The 26,213-nt window shown below is 46.2% G+C and overlaps 1 protein-coding gene across 4 annotated transcripts in view; it reads left to right on the top strand.

The window, feature by feature from the left end:
• Positions 1-26,213, top strand: part of CLIP2 (CAP-Gly domain containing linker protein 2) — a 70,804-nt gene that overhangs the window by 25,041 nt on the left and 19,550 nt on the right. For all 4 annotated transcript variants that reach the window (XM_053366983.1, XM_053366981.1, XM_053366982.1 and 1 more), the window contains exons 3-8: positions 3,798-4,351; positions 18,745-18,869; positions 21,514-21,727; positions 23,412-23,609; positions 24,321-24,424; positions 25,024-25,084. In XM_053366983.1, the coding sequence (XP_053222958.1) occupies positions 3,798-4,351; positions 18,745-18,869; positions 21,514-21,727; positions 23,412-23,609; positions 24,321-24,424; positions 25,024-25,084 (1,256 nt within the window). The remainder of the gene's footprint in view (positions 1-3,797; positions 4,352-18,744; positions 18,870-21,513; positions 21,728-23,411; positions 23,610-24,320; positions 24,425-25,023; positions 25,085-26,213) is intronic.

The raw sequence follows: 26,213 nt of genomic DNA, 5'->3' as shown, positions 1-26,213 counted from the left end.
TCACTGTGCAATAATAATAGATACCAGCGTATCTTCTAGAAGCAACGATCGCAAAATCAGTTTGTTTGATTAGCTATCTTTTTTCTTTAGAAAAAGTGTGGTTTTTATGAGTTGCTTTTAATTGCTTTTTTTTGGGGGGGGGGTTGCAATCCCCTTCCTCGCTGAAGCTTTTTGGCAGCAAATTGGGTTGGGCTACTCATTTAGATTGTGGCGGGGATTCCTAAGGCTGGGATGCCTTTTTTAAGAAATGTGGAACATTTGGAAAGAGAGTCTATGAAGTTACCAACATTTGGAGAGGGGTTTTTAGTTTAGGGGACGGATAGATGAGAAGTCTGGGCCTGAGAGGGATGCTTGTTATATATCAATGCAAGAAGAGCCTGCTGGATCACATAATAGAATCACAGAATTGTACAGCTGGAAGGGACCCCGAGGGTCATCTACTCCAACCCCCTGCAATGCAGGACTCGAACCCATGACATTGAGATTGAAAATCTAATCCTCACCAACTGAGCCATCTCACTTGCCTGTGAGTTTTGTTTTGGGCACCACAGAGCTGATAACTCTTTAAATACTAACATCCTGCACATTTATGGCTGGATTTTGTACAGGCCCAACTCCAGCTTCTGATTGCAGAGTGTGAGGCCCGGGCGGGTGGCCGCTAAGACAGCTCACCCCGCGTGACCTTCAGGAGCGAAGATAATTTTGTGCACTAAGCCTGAAGATAATTTTGTGCCTAAACAATGAGGCACTAAGCCTGGAGGCTGGTCCCACGAACGAGCGCTAATGGACGGGGCCGCTTCTCAAGGCATCACAAAGCCATATATTTTATTCCTCAGGGTGAGCAGCTGATAGTTATTCTCCTCCTTTCATCTCCACCTCCATCTTTGCGCTGGCTGCTTGTTTCTTTAAAACACCCTCTGATTATCCTAGTCTTAAGGCTTCCCTGCAGCGGGACAGTGCTTTAAAGAGTACAAGGGGAGAGGTCTCTGCCCCCAGGAGCTTACAGTCTAAATTCTGGGGAAAGGTGAGAGGAAGACGAGGAGGAGACGCAGAAGTGGGGGGTTCCACCAGAAAGGGATAAAAACAATTGTTTGTCAAATTTCCTCCGTTTAAATTGCTACTTTGGAAGAGGATGATTTCAGAGGTCACCCAATCTCTTAGTACTCCTTGCAATGCAGGAATATGCAGTTGTCCCCATATGAGGATCGAACCTGCAACCTTGGCATTATCAGCACCACGCTTTAAACAACTGAGCTATCCAGGCTGACCCCATGCGGAAGGCCACAGTTTCAGTCCCCAGCATCTCTCCAGGTAAGGCTGGGAGAGGCGAAATTCCTGGAGACCTGCAATTCAGTGTGGACAGCGCTAAGGTGGATGAACCCAAGGGTCTGAGTTAAACTAAAGCGTGCTCCGGGGTCTGAAGGAGAGGCCTCTCCTGTTCCCTGTGGACAAATTTACCTGGAGGCACCTTGGCTTGAACCCAAGGGCTGTGGGCATGAAAACTATATTACTGTCCCTGACTGGGGAGATGTTCATAGGCTTTGCATGGGCATCTGCGGGAATTTTTCCGGGGTGGATGGCGAGCAAATACTCCAAATCAGCCAATATACGAATTTCTTGCAAAATGAATGGGCAAATGGGTCTTCTGCATGTGTGTCTGTTTTGTAGTCTTTAAAATGTATTGGTTATTTGCGTGTGTTTAACAGATTTTGCTGCTTTTGTTCTACATCGCCTTGATTGTGTAGAAGAGGGTGAATGAATTCATGGTGGCAATAATACTTCCTGCATATTTTGCTTCATATCTCAGCTTCTTCTTCTTTATTATTATTATTATTTGTTTGTTTGTTTGTACCCTGCTTATCTGACCGGATTGTCCCCAGCCACTCTGGGCAGCTTCCAACAGATATAAAAACACAATGAAACATTAAACATTAAAAAGTCAACATATAAAAACAGTGGATGATAAAAATTGGGTGACACCCACTTAAGCCAAATGGTAGAAGTGTACTTCTTATTTAAATTGAAAGAAGGGGATCTTTAGACTATTTGCCCTTGCCCCCCCACCTTGCAAAGTACCCCTTTGGGCTGTTCACACACGCCCCCTCCCCAAACATGGGTCTTGGAGAAAGTCTGATATTTGTGGTGTTTAGAATCCAGGCTTCGTCCCCCCCTCCATCTCTACCAGATAACCATGGAAACTGGGCTGCTACGTGGCCCATTCTGCACCGTCTGACAGCTGGCCGTCTTGGCACAGACCCGTCACACAGGCATAACAGGATTAAACGCGAGATTCGGACGCCGATGGGAAATGTTGGTGGGGTGGGGAGGGGAGTTAAAGCTGCCCTGTTCTTGTCACACCCTCTCCCCCAAATGGTTAAGGATTTTTCCGCTGCCACTTTTGCCTGCAGGCCAGATTCTTTTGGCCACAGGCCTCCCGTTGCATACCTGTAAATTTGAAGGTCACCTGTGCTTTAAAACCTAATGCTCATAAGTGCAGAAACCTCGTGAAGGATGCCTGGCACCAGCTGAAGCATAACACCTTTCTTTCTTTCCCATTTTGATCCCCAGGCACTGCTGCTGGCGTGTTGGCCGCCTTGGGAGTTGGAAGGGGGAATCTGTCAGGCCCGTTTAAACTCCTTTACAGAGCTGTAGGAAATGGGGAGCGGCAGAGCATGAGCTAGAATAATTGGATCAGAGAGTTGGAAGGGCTCTCCGGGGGTCATGTAGTCTGACCCGCAGCTCAGTGCAGGATGCGGCAACAGCATCCCCAACAGATGGCTGCCCAGCCTCTGCTTAAATAGCCCGGTCGAAGGAGAGCCCATCACCTCCTGAGGCAGCTGAACGGCTCTTACTGATAGGAATTGTTCCCCCTAATCTTCTTCCCCACTGTTTCCACCTGTTGGGTACAGCAACAACAGGGAACAAATCTTCTCCGGTGTCTGGTGTCGCAACTCTTCAGACATTTGAATTTAAGAATTGGTACCCAAGTTTGTTTCCCATCTCTTCTCTCCCCTCCCCCCCTTTTTAAAAAAAAAAATTTCGTTACCCACAAGATTCCAAATACACACCTTGCAAACACATATTTTGAATACAGTTACATATTTGACTTCCCTCCCCCCTTTTGTGGTTCCTTTTCTACTTTAGATTTTTAACACTGAATATTCCACTTTACTCCATTGTTATTATTTTATCTTAGTAATATTTTTAACTGCTTGATTTAAGTTAATCCTACTAAGGAACTTATTTGCATGCCAGAACTTTTCAGATATTCTTCAAATTTTTCCCATTCTGTAATAAATTTCTTTTTCTCTTGGTTTCTTATTACACCCGTCTGTTTTGACATTTCAGCAGAATCCATCAATTTAATCAACCACTTTTCCTTTGTTGGCATAGCATCTTCTTCCCACCTGTGGGCAAGCGCCATTCTGGCTGCAGTTGTGGCATACAATAGCAAATTTTAAAGGTCCTTCAGAATCTCTATATTCACAATCCCTAAAGGTTATCTTAAAGCATTTTCTTCAATTCGTTATAAGTCATTTTTGTTCTTTTACATACCACCACATATGATAGAAAGTGCCTTCCTTTTTTGCGGCTCTTCCAATTCATCAAAACAAGTTTTTTTGCTTCTAATATGGCACGGTACATAAATGATCCTTGGGACCTCTTCTTCTTCCGTGATGGTGTGAAACAATTAAAATAAATGCCTCCTCTTGATCTTCTCATCTCCAGGGCAGGCGTTAATAGGGCCTTCCTTGCTTGAAGGCTTTGTTTTCATCTCCCTTTATTTTATTTTACAGGGTCGCCTCTGCATAAGCAGACCTCCGCTTCTTCTTCTTCTTCCACAGCTGCCCCCGAGAAGCCTGCAGGGTCCAAAGTCACCGAGGTGGGCGATGACTTCCTGGGAGACTTCGTGGTGGGAGAACGTGTCTGGGTGAACGGCGTGAAGCCAGGTGTGGTACAATACCTGGGGGAGACTCAGTTTGCGCCTGGACAATGGGCGGGCGTCGTGCTGGATGACCCGGTGGGGAAGAACGATGGCTCGGTGGGTGGGGTCCGCTACTTTGAGTGCCAGCCCCTGCAGGGGATCTTCACGAGGCCTTCCAAGCTGACCCGCCAGCCCACCGCGGAAGGTTCCGGAAGCGACGCGCATTCCGTGGAGTCGCTGACGGCTCAGAACTTGTCCCTGCACTCGGGGACGTCCACCCCGCCTCTCTCCACGCGCATCATCCCTCTCAGGGAAAGCGTCCTCAACAGCACAATGAAAACGGGGAACGAGTCCGGGTCGAACCTCTCGGACAGCGGCTCAGTGAAGAAAGGGGACAAAGACTTCCGGCTTGGAGACCGTGTCCTGGTGAGTGTTTTCTTTCCACCCAGTTTTTCGGAGAGGTTGAAGTATTACGGGGGGTGTTGCCAGCGCTGAATTCTCAAATGTTTTGGGGATGGAGGCTGCCCCCTAGCAAGTCCTGTTCTTTTTGGCTTTTACAGAATTCCGAAATGTGACAAACCGAGTGACTCCCAAACAGATAGTGGAAAAATGTCCTATTAATACATTTTTAAAAATATTATTATTTATTTAATAACAGTAAATAAATTGGCCATTTATTGTTGGCCAGAAAGAACGGTGGTTTAGTGGCCATTGCAACTTTCCAATAAGCAGGGGTGGAGTGGAGAAGAGATTTCAGAAATATAAGCTCCCAAACTTTGTATTTCAGAATAATAATAAGAGGAAATCTTAGATTTAAAACCGAAATGATGAACGACAGATTTTTTTTTAATGAAACTGCTTGCTCAGCAAAAACCTCCAAACGGTTTTAACAAAATGTAAAAGTATACTGATAAAATCACATGTTGAAAAGACTGTGGCGTAAAATTTATCCAGATATAAATATAATCAGTGGTTTTAAAATAAACATTTGCGTTAAAATAACACGTCTGGGTAGGCTTGCCCAGAGAATTTGGTTTTTTAGTAGGCGCGGAAAACAATGCAGTGAATTTGCCTACAATGGGCAGGGAGTTCCAACAGTTCCACAAAGAAAGATGAATTCCTTCCATGTGTGGAATGAACATTATATGGCACTCATAAATCTGCCCATTCCACAAATTGAAGTGATTGAGTGGGTGTGTGTGAGCTGAGGTGATCCTTTTCAGTAATAGCCTAGTATAGCAATGAGTTTTTTGAATTTAAAATCATCACTGTGGCAACCAGTGGTGAAATCTGAAACAGTTCTTTCATTTTTACTGAGAGACTCAAAGCTGCCAAGGCATAGTGGAAACATCTCTTTTGGTCAAACGAGTGTGTTCATCAGAGAACAGATAACTTATCATTTCTAAAATTGGACTTTGCTGTTAAGTGGGCTTCAAACAGCACCAGGGACTGTTTGGGAGAATAAAGAACCTGGCATCATGAAAGGTGGAAAACCTTCCATCATGGAAGTTTTGTGGGTGCAGCTTTCCTGTGTTGCCAGGATCTGAGGTACCTGCTGCTGATCCTGCAATATGACTGTCCAATGCACATTGGTTTGTGATTGGATCAGATTGGTTCATTTGTTTCTAGTCATTAGAACATTCCAAACTGAGGCTTTAACCATTTAAAAGTTAGGCCCTCTGGTTTCTTGCAGGGCAAGGGGGCAGCCGCTGAGACTCGCAGCGATATTCAAGAGGCCCATGGTTTGTGAAGCGCATAGGGCTGGGCGATAACAGTGGTACCTCGGTTTTCAAACATAATCTATTCCAGAAGACTGTTTGAGTTCCGAAACCCGAGGTGCAAAGGATGGTCTGAAAACTTAATAAAGAAAATGGAGAAAAATAACATACAGTCATACCTTGGGTTGAATGCGCTTTGGGTTGAGCGCGTTTGAGTTGCGCTCCATGGCAACCCGGAAGTAACGGAGCACGTTACTTCCAGGTTTTGCTGCTTGCGCATGTGCAGCCGCTCAGAATGACGTCACACGCATGCGCAGAAACGGCGAAAAGCGACGTGTGCGTGCGCAGATGTGCCGTCACTAGTTATGTTTGCTTCTAGATGCGAATGGGGCTCCTGTTCATATCCAGAGGTACCACTGTATATACACTCAGCAGAAGCCGTTCGACTTCCGAGGCATGTTCGAAAACGGAACCATTTACTTCTGGGTTTACTGCGTTCGAAAACTGAAACATTCGTCAATGGAGACGTTCAAAAACCGAGGGACCACTGTATATCGATATATTGTCCAAAACCGGTTTGAAGTCCGTATCGTGATACTGGTTTCATGATTTTTGACCTGGCAATATATCATGAATCATGGTGTGTGTGTGTGCTATGAAAAAATCACAATGTGGGAAAAACCGTGAAGCCATCCAGTGCCTCTATATAGCACCATCCTTATTTCAGACATCATGATATATCGGTATATTCGTGATGTTTAGCTGGTGATATATCACACTGTTGAAAACCAGATATCGCCCAGCCCTAGAACCACCGCACCATGCTTTTATGTGGACATTCAGAAACCACTGGAGGGGGAGTGTCTAGTCAGTCGATTTGGTGTTCCATGTCATTAGTATGCTGGTGACAACCCGCCTGCCGTTCTCGTCTTCCTCCTCCTCAAATCCCAGTGCAGTGCTGGAATTCCTCAGTCGTTGCTTGGAATCAGGAGCTGGCTGGATGAGGGCCAGTGAGGCAAAACTTAATCCTTACAAACTCCAGTCTTCAGGGGGAGGGTGCTAGCCAAAGTGGCAATTGTCACACAAGCCCCAAGTGTACAGCTCTGGTTGCCTCACCTAAAGATGGATATCGAGCAGGTGGGGAAGAATCATCATCCTCATCAATCTTTATTACGGTCCAGAGACCCAACAAATCATTACAAAACAATGCACAATTCAGACAGCCTACCTCCAGATTAAACAAGCATTTTGTTTAGAATATAGGGCTCATTTGATCTTGCAACCACCGATAAAAACTTTGCCACTGCTAATGTTCTAACATTTGTCCAGTCTTCCAGTGGGAACCTGACATAGTGAGCCTCTGATTTTCCCGAGAAAGGTACCAGCAAGGGTAGTATCAGTTCAGCCCTGGCTTGCTCATATTTTGCACAATGCAACAAAATATGTTTTATGGAATCGATGTCTTGAGCACACGAGCAAAGTCTGTCCTGGTAGGGAACTCCTCTCAACCTGCCATCCAACACTGCAGAGGGAAAGACATTTAGTCTGGCTTTGGTGAAAAGCCTTCGGTAGTTTGGTACTATCAGAATTGGTACTGTCAGAATCAGAAAAGGCAACCAGAGTAGTCGGGGGTGGAGCAACAATGCTGAAAGGTTGTAGCCAGTGCCAGATTTACATATAAGCTAAACAAGCTATAGCTTAGGGCCCCACTCTCTTGGGCCCCCCAAAAAATTAAAGGAAAAACAACAACTGGGTGTACATTTCCAAAATATAAGATAAAAAACAAATAAAATAAAATCTACATACAGCAACAGGGTTTTGTGTTGTGTAGGCTCCCATGATGTAAGTAACTGACCCCGCCTGCTAGCCTGCTCCCTAAAATATCACTGGTTTGCTCATTTCTGTATAAAGGGTGCCTACATTCTACATGGACTGGTTCCATGGCAACATGTGCAAATGGCTTTAGATACCTATTAGGTCCATAGATTACCATATAGCATATATTCAACACAAAAAACAGTGACAATTTGTTGACAAAGGACAGCTGGACATATAAAGGGCCCTATTACCTTCAGTAGCTTGGGGCCTCATCAAACCTAAATTGGGCCCTGGTTGTAGCGTTTGGGAGAAAAGCGGAAATTATGCGGGGTGTGGAGAAAATGGACAGAGAAAAGTTTTTATCCGTCTCACCAGAATTGCCTCCCGACACAGACCTTGGTTGCGTGGAATGCCTGGCTCCCTCGCTTGCTCCAACCTAAGAGTCACAGCCAGCCGACTGGGGGAGGTTGATCCAGAGAGATGTTCACGGGGCCCTAGGAAAGACGGGAGCAGACCATAACCTTTTTGGGGAGGCTGGATAGGACGGGCTGGGAGGAGCTGCTGCTGCGCCATTGCTCTGTGTTCTGCAGAGGCAGGAAAACGACAGCTCATTCGACGGTGAAGTGCCACTGGGCTTCATGCCATATACATAGTGCAGAAGATTTCTCTTGAATATGGCTGCGGGATGTTTCGGCTCTGTCCAGTAGCATACTTAAAAGGCCAGGACCTTATTTACGGCACAGGACCACAATAACCCCAAGGAATGTCTTTCCCCATATAAGCCGACGCAGACCCTACGATCTGAGCCTCTTTGCCACCACCGCTTCTATAAGAAGTCCAGAAGACGGCAAGAGCCTTTTCTGCAGTGGCTCCCCATTTGTGGAATGCTCTTCCCAGGGAGATTCGCCTGGTGCCTTCCTTATACACCTTTAGGCGCCAGGCAAAAATGTTCCTCTTCAACCAGGCCTTGGGCTGATTAATATTCTACAGCCTTTTAAATGTGTTTGTAGGAAGAAGGGTTGTTGTTTGGTCGCTTCTTAAAAAACTATTTATTTGTGAGTTTACTTTGTATTTTATCTTGTGAACCACCCTTTTGATGAAGGGCAGTATAAAAATCTAATAAAAATACAGTGGTACCTCGGGTTAAGAACTTAATTCGTTCTGGGGGTCCGTTCTTTCAGGTTAACTGTTCTTAACCTGAGGTACCACTTTAGCTAATGGGGCCTCCTGCTGCTGCCATGCCACCACCTCATGATTTCTGTTCTCATCCTGAAGCAAAGTTCTTAACCCGAGGTAATATTTCTGGGTTAGCAGAGTCTGTAACCTGAAGCGTCTGTAACCTGAAGCATCTGTAACATGAGGTACCACTGTAAAATAAAAAATAAGAATAATCCTATATTTGTCTGCCAAGGGAACAGAAGATGTGGAGCATGCTACTTCATAAGTATTGTTTTTTGTTTTTTAAAAAACCACAACTTCCATGAGCTTCATGTATCCTAGCCAGGTGCCTTTGAGTTATTTTGGACCACAATGCACACCCAGACACTCACTGGCTGTTCTGGCAGGGATTGATGGTCCACAATCTCTGGAGGGTACCAGGTTGGGGGAGGCTGACTTATCCACAGCCCCTCCTATCAGCTGTCATTGCCAAGTAGAACCTCCATATCTGGATGCAGTGTATCTGTCAATACCAGATGCTGGTGGCAGAGGGATGTCATTGCCTGCCTTATAAACTTTGCTGTAAATGGAAGTTTCTGAACCTGATAGCAATCCATAGCAACAGGGAAATTAATAACTGTGTGGCTATGCGATTGCTTTTAAATATTTTGAGATGTTCTGAATCGGGGGCTCCCTTTGTGGTCTGTGGAATGAGTTTGCGTTCAGGAGGTCTTCATTAAATATGGTTTTAAACTGCATTTTTCTTCTTTTATTTCTTATAGCGTATTGCCATTTTAATTTCTATTGCAATATGGTAAAGTACCGTGTAAGAAATAAAAGCAGCAATGGAAACAGAATTAAAAATCTTATGGCATCTAACACAGTGCATTTCAGTTTCCGCAACAGGCAGAAAAATCATTATGTCGTCCGCCAGGAAAATAAGGAATTTTAAAGTGGTCTGTGGAGGAGAGAGAAGTTTGGGAGCCACTGCTCTGAATGTTTTGAGATGTTTTCTAAATGTTTCAAACAGGGTTTTTCTCTCTCGTTTAAATTCTACTGCTTCAGAGCGTAGGTTTAATCCAAAGCCTCTGGGGTTGCCTGGCCTCTGGCAGGTGGGTGGGGCTTGCATCTTCAGATGGGTGAGAGGGCCTTAAATTATAACCTTGGGTTAAGTACTTAATTCATTCTGGAGGTCCGTACCTAACCCGAAACTGTTCTTAACCTGAAGCACCACTTTAGCTAATGGGGCCTCCTGCTGCCGCCGCGCCGCCGGAACACGATTTCTGTTCTCATCCTGAAGCAAAGTTCTTAACCTGAAGCACTATTTCTGGGTTAGCGGAGTCTGTAACCTGAAGCGTATGTAACCCGAGGTACCACTGTATATATATATATAGAGAGAGAGAGAGAGAAGATTGTTCATGCAACGTAAAAGCTTCAGTCTGACAGGAGCTGGCTGCAAATCATAGCACAGACGTGTTTAGGCGTTTGTGCCTACCCTCATCTATGCCCCTCTTCCAATCAACTTCCTTTAGAGAAGTGACATCATACCCTGCAAGTGTCCCGGAAAAACCGAGACATCCCATTTTTTGTGCGAGAGCACAGCGGCCATTTTGGGCGCAATGATTTCACACCGAGAACTCGCCCTGACAAAGTGCTTTTTCGGGGGCCTGAGATCTCCTGCGGGTCACATGACTCACATGGTTGCACAGCTGGGAAGATGAACGTCCCAGTTTTGGGATTCAACATGGTGGCAGGTATGTGACATCACCAAGGACCGCCCCCCCCTCTGCCCCCCAGGTCTCAGGCTTGGGCTATGAAATCTGAGGGTCTGGGGTGCTTCTGAACTGGCAAACCCTACCGTTTTACTATTCTGATGTTTGGTGTTTTGGGCAACTTTGGGAGGAAGAATGGGGTGCAAATGTAATAAATGAACAAATAGGTAATACAAGATTAAAAATGCAAGAATGGATCTCAATCTGAACCAGCCCCGAGAGAACAAGAGTCCTCTTTTGCTCTAGAGTTGAGAGCAGGGAGGGTGGAAGGGAAAGGGATTGTAGTAAATTGGAAACAGGCGAGGGAAAGAATGTTTCTGGAGACACAATTTGAAAACTGCAGGGGAAGTACAAATGTTACGACTGTCTCCCCCCTGCGCCAGTCTTTATTTAGGCCACATGTCTGTCTTCCGGGCTTTCTGCTGGGGATGGATATAGCAAAAGAGGGCCTTTTCTCTAGAGTAGTTTTTAAAAAGAACCCAGACTTCAAAAACAAACCAAAAACTCTGTGCACCATCAACTATTTAATTTTAATTTTATAAAGCTCCAACCAGCGTGCATGAACATGTTTGCAGAGCACAAAAGGAGATAGATCCCTTTCCTGCAGAGCTTACAACCAGTGGTTGTCAACCTTTTCTGGCTGGAGGGCACATTTTGAGATTTAAGAGAGTTCTGGGGGACAAAGTAGTTGCTTTTGAGGGTCTGCTAGGGGTGAGAGTGGCATAATGCAAAATTAGAGAGACAGCCAGTAGAATTGTAGAATTAGAAGGGGGACCCCTCTAGTCCAACCTCTGGCAATGCACGATCATTTGGGTTGCCTTTTCTGAAGTTTTTCCAACTCTTCCATGTCCTTTTTGAGGTGAGGAAACCAGAGCCTTTTTATTGATTTTAGACACACACACACACACACACACACACACACTTGCTATCTATCTAACAGGGAACATTCCTCATAGGGGAAAGTGTGCAGAAAGATGCATATATTTGTGAAACAGGCAGGAAGGCAGAACGATGTCCATTTCCTTGGTGCAACAGAAATGTAAGTCAATCGTTCATGCTGTTGAGGAGCCAGAGGGAAGATTTGGCTATAAAATAATTATTTTAATCTGGGGCTGGACAAGAAGGAAACTACTTTGCTTTTTGGCGATTCTTATCTTTCTTTGTGGCTACTGTTCAGAAGCCTCTTTGCATAGAGTTTTCCCCCCATTAAGTGTGTGTGAGAGAGAGCTCATAATTGCCTTCTTGGCTCTCTCTGAGTTCAGGTTTGGGGTTTCTCTTGCAGATGGGCTGAGTGCATTCACTCTCTACTGCAGAGGCAATGCTTGTGGGTTTCGATGCTGCATAGTGTTTCAGAGCCATTAGTATTTAGCTGGAAAAGGAGATGACAGCCAAGGTTACACACTGGGGGGGGGGGGGAGGACGACAACACTTTTTTCTGGGGTTTAGTTTGCAGAGAGCTGGCTGCCCTTGTCTCTTTCTCTGGGCTTGCACCAGATGTTTGCAGCAAAATGTTTGCAGTGGGCTCAAACCCTGAACAGGGACACTCCGGTGGGAGATTACAGCCCCCCACCTGCCCCCTGGAAGGGGCCAGGCAAACCTGGAGACTTCAGGTTAAACCTGGAGGTCTGGCAACCCTAATTTTCAAGCCTAATTTTGGGTGAGAGGGGAGTAGGAAGGGCACCTAGGAACACCCCTGCTGGAAAATGGGTGCCCCCTGGCACCACTGTGGCAACCTCTGAATTGCAGGCTGGTGCATGGGTAGGCATGGGGACGTGGGTGGCACTGTGGGTTAAACCACAGAGCCTAGGACTTGCCAATCAGAAGGTCGGCGGTTCAAATCCCCACGACGGGGTGAGCTCTCGTTGCTCGGTCCCTGCTCCTGCCAACCTAGCAGTTCGAAAGCACGTCAAAGTGCAAGTAGATAAATAGGTACCGCTCCGGCAGGAAGGTAAACGGCGTTTCCGTGTGCTGCTCTGGTTCGCCAGAAGCGGCTTAGTCATACTGGCCACATGACCCGGAAGCTGTACGCCCGCTCCCTCAGCCAATAAAGCGAGATGAGCGCCGCAACCCCAGAGTCGATCAGGACTGGACCTAATGGTCAGGGGTCCCTTTACCTTTACCTTTAATGTGTCCTTTTATTTAAAATGCATCTCTGGGTTATTTGTGGGGCCTGCCTGGTGTTTTTACACCAGTGTGGTGTAGTGGTTAAGAGCGATAGACTCATAATCCGGTGAACCAGGTTCACGTCTTCGCTCCTCCACATGCAGCTGCTGGGTGACCTTGGGCTAGTCACACTTCTCTGAAGTCTCTCAGCCTCATTCACCTCACAGAGTGTTTGTTGTGGGGGAGGAAGGGAAAGGAGAATGTTAGCCGCTTTGAGACTCCTTTGGGTAGTGATAAAGCGGGATATCAAATCTAAACTCTTCTTCTTCTTCTTTTATTTAAAATGCATCTGTTCATTATTCGTTCATTATTTTTTTCCAAAATATAGTCCGGCCCCCCACAAAGTCTGAGGGCCAGTGGACCGGCCCCCTGCTGAAAAAGTTTGAGGAGATTTGGGGTGGACTTCTCTTGGCAATACTTTGCTGTAGCGACGTCATGTGTATCCACACACATCTCTTTTCCTTTGCAACACTTTAACTTCAGGAAATCCCCAATGTTGAGTTTGTAGCGAAAATGGCAACCACAAGAGGGAGAAAGGAACTCCTAAATTAGACTCTTGGTGACCTTAGAATGAGTATAATTATAGTTCATCTGAAGGCCTATTGTCTGTGAGACGTCGGAAAGTATTGCATCTCAAGCAGCCAAACCCCTCCCTGTGCCAACGTTAGTCACTTTCGTAGGCTTTGGGGTCCCAAGGGTGCTGATTTTCCTATCACTCCCTCCAACTGTGTCGCATGTTGGGATCGAACCTGCAAACTTGGTGTTATGAACACCACACTCTCTAGCTAACTAATGAGCCATGCATCCAAGCTGTGGGGCAACCACTAACAGTTACTCCCCTGAAGACCTCAGTGATGGGGCAGGTGTACAAAGATCAGGCAACGCCCAAGACATACTGGATCCAAGTTACTCGGGGCCTTGTCAATTAATGCCAGAACCTTGAACCAGGCCCTGTAGTGGGCACCAGAATTACATGCTGCCCATTGTCTCCACCAACAGTCCAGCCACAGCGTTCAATCTTCCAGCAATTCTGACCAACACATTGTTGACAAGGCATCTCCAAAAGGCAAAAACAGGGTTGAATTACCAGGGGCAGGGGTCGGAAACCAAGCGAGCCCTAAATCGTAACTATAACAGTTGTTGTTGAAGCATCTCTGTGAGAGGAGGCTGCTCTGTACGTGCTCAGAGGAACACTGACACTTGGTTCTTGAGGATTGAGCCTCAATGGCAAAACCAGGCAGAGGGCCTTGTCGGTAGTGGCACCCGCCCTGTGGAACGGCCTCCCACCAGATGTCAAAGAGAAAAATAACTACCAAACTTTTAGAAGACATCTGAAGGCAGCCCTGTTTAGGGAAGCTTTTAATGTTTAATAGGTTACTGTATTTTAGTGTTTTGTTGGAAGCCGCCCAGATGGGCAGGGTATAAATAGTATATTATTATTATTATTATTATTATTATTATTATTATTATTATTATTAATAGGTTAGGAGGTTTGACTCCCTTCGCCCCAGTTGACTTCCTTGCGCAACCGTGGGAAGCTGGGCCATTCGTCTGTCTGTGATCTACTATCCCTGACTGGCAGGGGCTGTCCAGGATTTCAGGCAGGGGACATTTCCTGCTTGGAGATGCCATTGAAGATGTACCTGGGAGCTTTTTGCATGCCAAGGTGCTCTGCCTCTGAACCAGGGCATCTACTATACCCAGCATGCTGTCCTTGCAGTACATCCCAACCAGCTTGTGTACTTCTAAGTGGCTCATGTCTGGGAGGAAAATGTGGGTGGTCTTGGAGCAGCGACAGCCTTGCAATTACGAGACACGGTAATTCAAGGTTTCCCTTCTCCCTTTGGCTTCCAAAAGGGATTATTTTCCCATTGCTGCTCAAGAGGCACACTTGGAATTCCTTTCTTCTGTGCTGCCTCTCGTTCAGCTGTGGGCTTTTTTCTTTCTCTCTCTGTGTGTTGACATCTTGGGAAGGCTTCACTTTGCTTTGCAGAATGCAATTAAGTTCTAGAAGGAAAAAAACTTGGCCAGGCTGTGTTTAGAACACGCATAGGCAACCTTGGCCCTCCAAATGTTTTGGGACTACAATTCACATCATCCCTGACCACTGGGTCCTGAGCCTGTAGCACTATTCACCTGAATAAAGATATTCTCCTTACTTTCAAGTGAGAGTTGCTGTTGTTGTCTTTTGGATCAGGAGCCTCACACAGAGTCTGTTCTTCACTGGGCATTCGTTCTGATTTGTTTTCTGGGCAGTTACACAACAGTGAGCAATTTGGCCTGAATTCATCCTGATTTAAATGTGCAGTGTTTCGATCCGCCCTCGCTATCCTGATCCACTTCTTCTAGCCAGCTTCAAAACTCAGGTTTTTTACTCCTCCCCCGTCTGCGTTCGAGCTGTCAAATAGTTTCTTCTGAGCCCTGAGCCAACATGTCATAGCTAGTAACCAGCAGGTCTTAAGGCTTGTTTTCAGATGTTTATCTTCACTTGTTTCCTCCCTTTCATCATGGAACCCTCAGGTGACAGACTTCTGCTTTATTTTATATTTATTGCATTTGTATCCCATGCATGGCCTCTCCCCCTTCTCATTTAATGCCCTACAACAACCCTGTGAGGTAGGTTAGGCTGAGCGGTGGTGACTGACACAGAGTCACCTGGTGAGCCTCATGACTGAGTGGGGATTTGAACCCTGGTCTCCTAAGTCCTAGTCCATGGGTAGGCAAACTAAGGCCCGGGGGCCGGATCTGGCCCAATCACCTTCTAAATCCGGCCCGCGGATGGTCCAGGAATCAGTGTGTTTTTACATGAGTAGAATGTGTCCTTTTATTTAAAATGCATCTCTGGGTTATTTGTGGGGCATAGGAATTCGTTCATTATCTTTCCCCCAAATATAGTCCAGCCCCCCACAAGGTCTGAGGGACAGTGGGCCGGCCTCCTGCTGAAAAAGTTTACTGACCCCTGTCCTAGTTTGACACACTTAACCACTGCACCACACCGCTTCTCATGTGCCCAGATGGTTCCCCAATCCAGGCCGAGACCTGCTTAGCTTCAGCAATTTGGTAGACTTGTTTGTCTTCAGACAACGGGACTTTAGCAATATAGTCTAGCAGCTTGCAAATCATTTGAGAAAGTGTCTCCCTCAGTCTCTCTGCCCTTGAAATGAAACCACCTCACTTGAAGGCCGTGACTTCCGTACACAGGATTCTCTCACCCCATTGCAGTCAGCAAATACCTTGCATTCAACGAGCCCGTCCTACTAGCAGAGGGATCAAACTTGTCAGTGGCTTTTAAATCAGACGAAGGGCCCCTCCCCATCCCTATACGCATTTATTTGAGCAGCATTTGCAGAAATGATGGAGATGACTAAATCTGCTTACTGGTCAGACAGTGTTCATCTGTTTGTTTTTCTGTGTTTGCTGCTACGCTTTCATTCCTGGGTCTGCACCCTGTGGCTAAATGGCACCTGCAGCCGGGTTCTAGTGGGGCCATGGAATTAGTGGCCTAAAGCCATCATTATTGGTTTAGCTGTCTGCTTGAGAGTGCCTGCAGGGCAGGGAAGCTGCCACTCCGGACAGGTCTGTTGTGCTGCTTGTGTGGAAGATAAATGCAGCTTGAGAGACTAGCCTCCCCTCCTGGAACATTTACATCCCAAATGGACATTAGAGAAACTTGCAACTAAGAACTTGCATCTGAGCTTGGCTATTTCTTCCTCCCTCCCAATCAGTTTTCCTTTCCTGCCATACCTCTTTAGGTTGCTAGCTTGAGGGGAGCAACTGCCACCCTGGGATCCATATATATATATATATATATATATATACACACACACATACACACACACACACACACACACACACACACATACAGTCGTACTTCATCTCCCAAACGCCTTGGGAGTCGAAGGTCTCTGGTTATGAACTTAATCAATTCCGGAGGTCTGTTTTTAACCTGAGGTACCACTTTAGCTAATGGGGCCTCCTGCTGCCGCTGCGCCACTGGCACACAATTTCTGTTCTCATCCTGAGCTAAAGTTCTTAACCCGAGGTACTATTTCTGGGTTAGCGGAGTCTGTAACCCGAGGTGTTTGTAACCCGAGGTACCACTGTATATATATTGCTGAGCAGTGGGACAATTAAAAAACCCCATCAGTAATAGACATGGAGTTTTGAAATGTACTTGGATAGATTTGTTTGTTTGTTTTTTAAACTAAATCAATTTGATGGTTGTGCTGGAAGATGGAGTAGCAAAAAACTCAGCTTTCCTATGTTTCTCTTAAAGCTGCTTTTCACATTCAGGCTACATACACATTACAACTTGAAAGCACAGTGGAAGCACATTCCCGCCCCCCTCAAAGAATTACGAGCACTGTAGACCCCTCCCAGAGTCACAGTTCACGGTAACCCATAATCTTCTGTGAGGGTTTGTGTGTTTTGAATGTGCTTTAAATGTAGAGTGCGTGCGTAGCCTGGTAGTCAGGCCACAGCCTTCTTTAGAGAGGCCAGGACTGATAGTGTAGCCCTGTCCACCAACAGATGGGCCAGTGGGCGACCCACTGCCCCCTGTAATCTGATGCCTGAGGTCAAATCCACACCATACATTCAAGGTGCTTATATCGCTTTAATTGTCACGACTTCCCCCCAGAGAATCTTGGGGACTGGAGTTTGTTAAGGGCGTTGACCTCACAGCACTGCAGTTCCCAATCCCTTTAACAAACTCCAGTTCCCATTATTCTGCATGACTTTTGCAGTTAGGAAAGTGATGGAGAAGTACACTGAAAAATGTAGAATGAACGAACGATTAATGGGGAGATGTATAACCTCCCCACAGGCAATCAAAACGAACGTTTCATAAAGACACCAGCTGTGCACACATGACTTTTTACTCCAGCGCATTCGCTCCACCAGTGTTTGAAGCCAAGTGGACATGATGTTAGCCACGATCCAAATTCATCCTGTAGTTTCTGGAGAAATGCCCCTCTGTGGTGCGTTTTCCTTCGATCCAGCTTCCATCTGATTAAAAACAGAAGCTGCGGTTAAGCTGTAAAGGTAAAGGGACCCCTGACAATTAGGTCCAGTTGTGACCGACTCTGGGGTTGCGGCGCTCATCTTGCTTTATTGGCTGAGGGAGCCGGCGTACAGCTTCTGGGTCATGTGGCCAGCAGGACTAAGCCGCTTCTGGCGAACCAGAGCAGTACACAGAAATGTCGTTTACCTTCCCGACGGAGTGGTACCTATTTATCTACTTGCACTTTGACGTGCTTTCGAACTGCTAGGTTGGCAGGAACAGGAACCGAGCAACGGGAGCTCACCCCATCACAGGGATTCAAACCGCCGACCTTCTGATCAGCAAGTCCTAGGCTCTGTGGTTTAACCCACAGCGCCACCCGCATCCCTTGCAGTTAAGCTGAGGTGTGGACAAATGAGACAACAGTTGCACGTGCCCAGATGGGATTTGGAGACGGGAATTGCAGACGGGGGAACAAGTCAGTAATGCTCACCAGGTGAAGAAATCCCCACCCCATCTTGTACAGCAATGTGAAAATTCATCTTGAAATGCATCTGGGGTGGTGTGAGAAACAACTTTACTGCATTTCAAGCTGCTGGGGTGTACCTAGCGCTTGTCTAATATCCTCATAAACTTTATGTGAGCAAATTGGGATGAATGCTTGATTCCTTAGATCTCATAACCTTTTTTAAAAAGCTCAGATAAAACACTTGCATCTCCCAACGTGGTTCAGGTATCATTGTCTCATGATCTTTTTGGGTGGTGCCTATATATTGTAAAGTCGAAAATCAATGGAGAGGAAAACGACACACTTGGTTAGATGCGATTATCTTGACCAGTCTGTTAGAATGTTTTGTTAATGTGAGCAAATGCAAAGGTGAAATTAGATACTATAAACTGCAAAGGTTTCCCTCTTGTTCTCTGGTAACAGTGGCCAGGGCTAATATTCTGCCAGAGTTGGTTTGTTTTTGTTTGTTTTTTTGCAATTTGAAAACCAAGCAAATTAGTGTCAAAATCAGTGAAGCATCTCAGAATTGCTTTGGAGTTGTGTCAAGCTTCTTATTCTGACCCCAAGTTACCTTTGCATTCTATCTTAATCTTTTTTCCCTTTCTGTATGTTTATGTCTTAAAAAAAAAACTTTGTAACATGTTTTGTTTGGTTCCTCTCCCCCCCATATGATTTTTCAGGTTGGCGGAACAAAAACTGGCGTCGTGCGATATGTGGGGGAGACAGATTTTGCCAAAGGGGAGTGGTGTGGAGTGGAGCTGGACGAACCTTTGGGGAAGAACGATGGAGCTGTTGCTGGAACAAGGTAGGGGGGCGCCACAGCCTGGGTGAGCAGTGTCTGTCTGTGCAGGATTGTTCTTTTGCCCCAGAGCTTTTCCTGTGAAAACCCGCTCCTTAGCGCCCAATCAAAGCCAACGTCAATCTAGGTTTTCCGGTGATCGCTGTTGCAGGGAAAGCTTCAGAGCAAAAAAGTACTGTATTTTTCTGTGTATAAGACTATATTTCCCCCCCAAATTTTTAAAGTTTAAAATTGGGGGTTGTCTTATATACGGAATGTTGCAATTGTTTATTCATTTTGCGCTCAAAAAACAGGGGGCGTCTTATACATGGGGATGTCTTATACATAGAAAAATATGGTTTGTGCTTGGACACAGAGCTTTTAAGCGCAAATTGTTCATGGAAAGAGCAGAAAAAAGGTAAGTGAGGATAATGTTTCTGCAAACTAAAAGATACACATTTTATAAATCCTTCTCACGTATAAATTATTATTTGCTGAATTTGTTAGTCACTTAAATCACCCAGGGCAACCTAAAGTGACTTACAACCAAACAGACAATAAACCCCACATACATATATTACAACCAAGGGGATAGAGAAGTGAATTAAAAACATCCTGCGCACTTCTGACCTACCATGATGCTCTAGGTTTCTATGTGCCAAAGGTTTTATGAAGTGGTGTAGCCTGGACCACCTCAGTCGTGAATCAGGTGTATCAAGCCACTCTCAGACCGGACACTTATGGGGAGAGGCCCAGGGCAAACAGAGATGCCTGGAGATTTCCTGATCTTCTGACACCTCTGTGGATCCGTCTCCCTGGCAACCAGCCGAAGGAGATGCTTTAGCCGAGAGGCATCCAAAGTCACTTGGAAATGGCAACCATAAACAGCTGCTTGCAAAGGACACCCATTCAGCTCTCAGCTCTGCAATTCCCCACCTCTGCCTCCCACAGGCAGAGAATTTGGGGCAGCTGCCAGCTGCTTTTGTGCAGATTTTGAGGCGGCGCTCTGGAACAGCTGCTCACATCTGGGTGAGATGTTTGGCGTGCCTGCAGAGATCTTCACTTGCCTTTTCAGTGATACATCACTAACAGCTTATTTAGTCAGCTGAGCTGCCTGAGAAAAGGAATAGCCCTGCCCTCTTGGCCCAGATGTTGTCATCTGCTCTGCTGCCACATCTGATATTTTTTTGGTGATGTGTGTGTATTCATTTTTCTTGGGTGGGCTTGTTTCCCTAGGCAGCCAGAATCTGTATAAACAGGGCTATGTATTATGAGGAGAGTTTTAAGAACTGGCACCTGAGCAAGGTTTCCCCCTCTTCCTCTCCCATTCCCCCTTTTTTGAGGTTGTAGACTTCTCATTTTTCCTAGCCATTGTTGAAAGTCTATTATTATCATCACCATCACCATCAATTTATTAATTGCCTTCTGAACAACTATCTCAAGGCAACATGCGCAACAGATAATTGAAAACACAAAAACAGCAAACCTTTGAGGCCCTTCTTTGTGTGCCTCTTCCACGAGAGGGTGGCAACACGAGAACAGGCCTTCTCTGTTGTGGCTCCCTGTTTGTGGACTGCTCTCCCCAGAGAGGTTCGCCTGGTGCCTTCATATTTTAGGCACCATGCGAAAGCGTACTTCTTCAGCCAGGCCTTTGGCTGATTGACATCTGATGCCCTTTTAAATGTGTTGAGGGAAGGGGGATTCTTGGTTTGTTTTTGTTCTTATTTTTATTATAGGATGTTTTGCTTTTTATACTGTGATTTTACGCTGTAAATGATGATGAAGATGCCCTGGGATCTACGGATGAAAGGCAATATACAAATATAATAAATGATATTATTATTGTTAAAACAAAAAAATTCTTTCCTTCCAGTAGCACCTTAAAGACCAACCAAGTTAGTTCTTGGTATGAGCTTTCGTGTGCATGCACACTTCTTCAGATACACATTTTTCAGATACAAAATTTTTTTGTTTTGACTATGGCAGACCAACACGGCTACCTATCTGTAACTATTATTATTGTTGTTTAGTCATTTAGTCGTGTCCGACTCTTCGTGACCCCATGGACCAGAGCACGCCAGGCACTTCTGTCTTCCACTGCCTCCCGCAGTTTGGTCAAACTCATGTTAGTAGCTTCAAGAACACTGTCCAACCACCTCGTCCTCTGTCCTTCTTGTGCCCTCCATCTTCCCCAACATCAGGGTCTTTTCCAGGGAGTCTTCTCTTCTCATGAGGTGGCCAAAGTATTGGAGCCTCAGCTTCACAATCTGTCCTTCCAGTGAGCACTCAGGGCTAATTTCCTTAAGAATGGATGCATTTGATCCTCTTGCAGTCCATGGGATTCTCAAGAGTCTCCTCCAGCACCATAATTCAAAAGCATCAGTTCTTCGGCGATCAGCCTTCTTGATGGTCCAGCTCTCACTTCCATACATCACTACTGGGAAAACCATGGCTTTAACTATACGGATATTATTATTATTATTATTAAACAATGAGGGCAATACAAGATAGGTGCTCATGGCAAAGATCCATTTATCCAGCTGGGAAAGCCTAGCAGGACAAAAATGACCACAGCACAGACCCAAAACACAGATTGTGTTTTGGGATCCCGAGTGGGGGATCTGGAAGCATGGAGCAGGAACGTAACCTCTCCCTTTCTTTTCAACTCCAGGTATTTCCAGTGCCCGCCCAAGTTCGGCCTCTTTGCTCCCATCCACAAGGTCATCCGCATCGGCTTCCCATCCACCAGCCCAGCCAAAGCCAAGAAGAGCAAGCGAATGGCCATGGGCGTCTCGGCCTTGACCCACAGCCCCAGCAGCTCCTCCATCAGCTCCGTCAGTTCGGTGGCCTCTTCTGTCGGGGGAAGACCCAGCCGGAGCGGGCTGGTAAGGAGCGGTTTCCGTTCGGGAACGACGGCTTGGGCCACAGGCCTGTACCATAACTTTAAAGCACTATGATCCCACTGTAAACAGTCATGGCTTCCTCCTCCAAGGAATGCTGGGAAGTGTAGTTTGTTAACGGTGCTGAGAATTGTTAGGAAACATGCCCCCCCATAGAGCTGCAGTTCCCAGAGTGGCTGAACAATCAACCCCTCTTTTAAGAAAGAGAGATGGATTTATTTACAGGCGGCGGCCATTTTGCGCACATCTAACTGATGTGCGACCGCCGACGCATGGGTCATTTTAGACCTGGAAGATGGCAGAACAAGGGCGGGGTGGGCTTATGCATGCTCTTCCCATGGAACCCCCATGCAAAATATTGCCGCCTTTTTGCATTTCATACGTTCATAGAGTTGGAAGGGTCCCCTAAGTGTCATCTAGTCCAACCCTCCGCAATGCAGGGATATCAAAGCATCCATGACAGATAGCCATCCAACCTCTGCTTAAAAAGGAGAGCTCACAACCTCCCGAGGGTGTCCATTTATACCCCACCTTTTTCCCCTCAGGAACTCAAGGTGACATACATGGTTCTTCTCCCTGTCCTCAGTTAATCCCCACAACAGCCCTCTGAGGTAGGTAGCTGGCCTGAGGTCACCCAGTGAGCTTCATGGCTGAGTGGGGATTTGAACCCTGGTCTCCCAGGTCCTAGCGCAACACTTTAACCACTACTCCACACTGACTAAATCATAGTCCAGCGTCCTCTGGAGGGCTTGGGGAGGGCTGCTTCAGAGCGGGGGGTGGGTGAGTATATACTTTTTTGTGAAGCTTGCCTGTGGCCCACAGTCTTGTCAATGTCAGAGAAAGACCTATTTATTCCCCCCGGAGCAGTTTAACAATCCATCCCTCTCCCCTCTGGGAATTATAGCTCTGTGAGGGGAACAGGAACCTCCTAACAACTCTCAGCACTGAGCAACAAACTGCAGTTCCCAGGATTCTTTGGGGGGAGCCATGACTGTCAAATGATGCTTCAAATCTGCTCTGTGGTCTAAATGCAACAACTTGGTGCTAAATATTACTATTGCAATGCAGACTTGTTCCACTTTCTCTGCTGGCAAATAGGTTTTTTGCAGGCTCTTGTATTCTCCATGAAGGGAATAGGGGTGTTAAACCACAGAGCCTAGGGCTTGCCGATCAGAAGGTCGGCGGTTCAAATCCCCGTGACAGGGTGAGCTCCTGTTGCTCGATCCCTGCTCCTGCCAACCTAGCAGTTCGAAAGCACGTCAAAGTGCAAGTAGATAAATAGGTACCACTCCGGCGGGAAGGTAAACGGCGTTTCTGTGCGCTGCTCTGGTTCGCCAGAAGCGGATTAGTCATGCTGGCCACATGACCCAGAAGTTTTACGCCGGCTCCCTCGGCCAATAAAGCGAGATGAGCGCCACAACCCCAGAGTCAGCCACGACTGGACCTAACGGTCAGGGGTCCCCTTTACCTTTAGCCATGAACTAGATTTTAGGGGCAGAGGGAGGGAAGCCATGTTAAAAGAGGAATCGTAGTGCTTTAATCTATGGTGTGAATGGGGCCTGTGTTTGGAAGTTGGGTTTGTTGCAAAGCTGACAGACCGAATAATAGACCTGTTGTGTTTCTCATCTGAGCTTTTCCAACCTTCCTCCTCCTCCTCCTCCTCTTGCAGCTGACAGAAACTTCTTCTCGCTACGCCCGAAAGATCTCCGGCACGACAGCCCTGCAGGAGGCCCTGAAGGAGAAGCAGCAACACATCGAGCAGCTGCTGGCGGAGCGAGACCTGGAGCGAGCCGAGGTTGCCAAGGCAACCAGCCGCATCTGCGAGGTGGAGAAGGAGATCAGCATATTGAAAGCACAACACGAGCAGGTAAGGGACTTGCCTGGGCCACCTCTGAGCTGGCAGAGAGGGATGAGAAAATCAGAAGCAGGGAATGAAGTGCTTTTTGTTGATCTGTGTGGTATAAGGAAGCGAACTTATACCGAATCAGACCATTGATTTATCTCTTTTTGCCCTACCTTGAGATTCCAGGGATCAAATTTAATAATTAAAACAAATACCTCAAGGACCGTTTCTCCCCATATGAACCTACCCAGACCCTGGGATCATCTTCTGAGGCCCTTCTTCATGTGCCTCCTCCATAAGAGGTCCAGAGGGTGGCAACACAAGAACAGGGCCTTTTCTGCAGTGGCTCCCCATTTGTGGAATGCTCTCCCCAGGGAGATTCGTCTGCTGCCTTCATTATACACCTTTAGGCGCCAGGCAAAAACGTTCCTCTTCAACCTCTTCAACCTTGTGTCCTGAGTTTGAGTCTCTTCAAAGCCCATGACACCTTTGGTCATGGCTGTTCTCCAATTGGAGCTCTTGCAGGCCAGTGTTTCCCAGTTGTTGGTGTTTATACTACATTTTTTATAGATTTGCCTTGAGACAGTCTTTAAACCTCTTTTGTTGACCACCAGCATTGTGCTTTCCATATTTAAACATATAACGGTGATATCTGTGTGCGTGTGCGCACATGCAGTCTCTATCTTGCCTGTTTGTGTGTTGCCTGTTTTGGGACCTTTCTTTTCCTTTTCTTAGTACATCTCTGAAGCAGAAGGGAATTTGCAGAGGGCGCGAACCATGCTGGACAGGTCGCAGAAGGAGAAAGTGGAGTTGCTCAACCAGCTGGAAGAGGAGAAAAGGTATCCAAAATAGAGCAGGGGGCAGTGAGACACGCAGCCCCCTTGCTTGCTCAGAGTTGACAGCGCCAGTGATGGCACTTCCGGCTAGCAATGAGGGATGCTGAGAGAAACCTGACAGAAACGGGAGGGTGGAAATGCTGGTTTTTACTTATTTGTCTGGCAAAAGAAACTCAGTCCTGCAAGCATGATTGGCACCTGTCCTTTGGAACCCCAGCCCCCCACTGCATATCAAACAGGCCCCTTTTCTCTGTTGTTCTTTCGGCTCCTCTGTCAACAGGCCTTCTAAAACCCAGGCGGCATTTGTCCTAGATCTGAATCGATTTGATGTATGTGATGCTGTTGTTTTAAACCGTTTTTTTTTATTCATAGGTTATTCAGTGTTATTTTATGCAATTGTTTTTATGTCTCTATCTGCTTTATGTATGTCATTGTATTGCAAATCTCGCTGAGATGTCTCGTGGGAAGCAGTTCAGAAATTTGGTAACGATGCTTTATTTAATCATCGCAGGAGAGATTCAGAGTATTTTTTAATCACACCCCAAAAATACAACCTTCATGCTAATGGTTTCCCCTCCCTGACTTCTTCTTTTCCGCTTCAGGAAGGTGGAGGATTTGCAGTTCCGCGTTGAAGAAGAATCCATTACGAAGGGAGACTTGGAGGTAATCTGTGGCAGCCCCACACTTTTTAAAACGGTTGTCCACGACCGCTGGGTGTCTCTCTCCTTCCCTTTGTCAGCCTTTCTGGTCCAGCCTTGTTTTAATAATAAACAGAGTTATATTGATTAGCTGCTGCCTGACGAAGTGCAGGGCTGGGACGTGTGTTTTCCGAACGGCTTTCACAAAGGACCGTTTTCGGACGACGTGCCGCAGAGCTGACATTTCTCGCTTGTGCTTTGGGTCAATCATGGGGCGAGTTTTGTTTAGTTTTGATCTCTTTGGAGCCTTTATTCTCTGGTGAGGGGGACTCAGTGCATTTATTTCACTGGAGGGGAGGGGGAAAAGCACATTGAACGCAGAGCATATCATGAGTGTTTCCAAGTTCTGGATTGTGGTGGGTACGCCCTCACTGCCTTGCTCCTCTCCCAATTTTGTTCCAGTTTTGCTTGCTATTTAAACAAGTCTTGCTCTGCATCCTGGTTAGGAGTAAAACTGTATTGTCCCTTTGAGTGGGGGAAGGAGCAGTAGGAGCGTTTCTGCGCTGTTAGGGTGATATTAAACTAAGTCACACTCGAAATAGACTGAAATTAAGCAGCTTAAGTACATTGATTTCAGTAGGACTACTCTGAGTTTGACAGACTTATCACCTGCGGAAAGAAAGGCTTAATGTCAACAGCATTAAACATGCTGACATACAATAAGGAGACATTCTATAAGGAGTTTTAATTAAAATCTAACTACTTTTGGGTGGAGGTAATTCGAAATGAGGAAAGCAGGATGCATTTATTTATGAATTTAAAATATATTTCTGTATCCTATTTGGAAAACGCTACTTTGGATGGTGTTCGTATGCTTTCCGCTTCCTAAGTATATTAAAGAAGGGCAAAACTGCTTTGGAACTGTGCAGCATTCACAAAGCAAAACTCGGATTAAAAGGTGAAGTGAACGTGATTCACCCAGGACACTTTGGTCCATAGAAGGAGGAGCACGAAGCCGAGAATGGCAGGTTCTCCAAAAAGCTGTCTACGACTGTGCGTGAAGCTCTGAGGGAGAATTGCTGCAAGGGGACAGAGAGGGCTTGGGTCAAATGGAACCCTGCAGTGGCAGGTTTGTCTCTACTACTCTTGGATGG

This window comes from Podarcis raffonei, chromosome 15 (assembly GCF_027172205.1).
Source record: "Podarcis raffonei isolate rPodRaf1 chromosome 15, rPodRaf1.pri, whole genome shotgun sequence".
NCBI lineage: Eukaryota > Metazoa > Chordata > Lepidosauria > Squamata > Lacertidae > Podarcis > Podarcis raffonei.
Note: the sequence above shows the minus strand (reverse complement) of the source record. Positions and strands in the feature narration are given on the sequence as shown.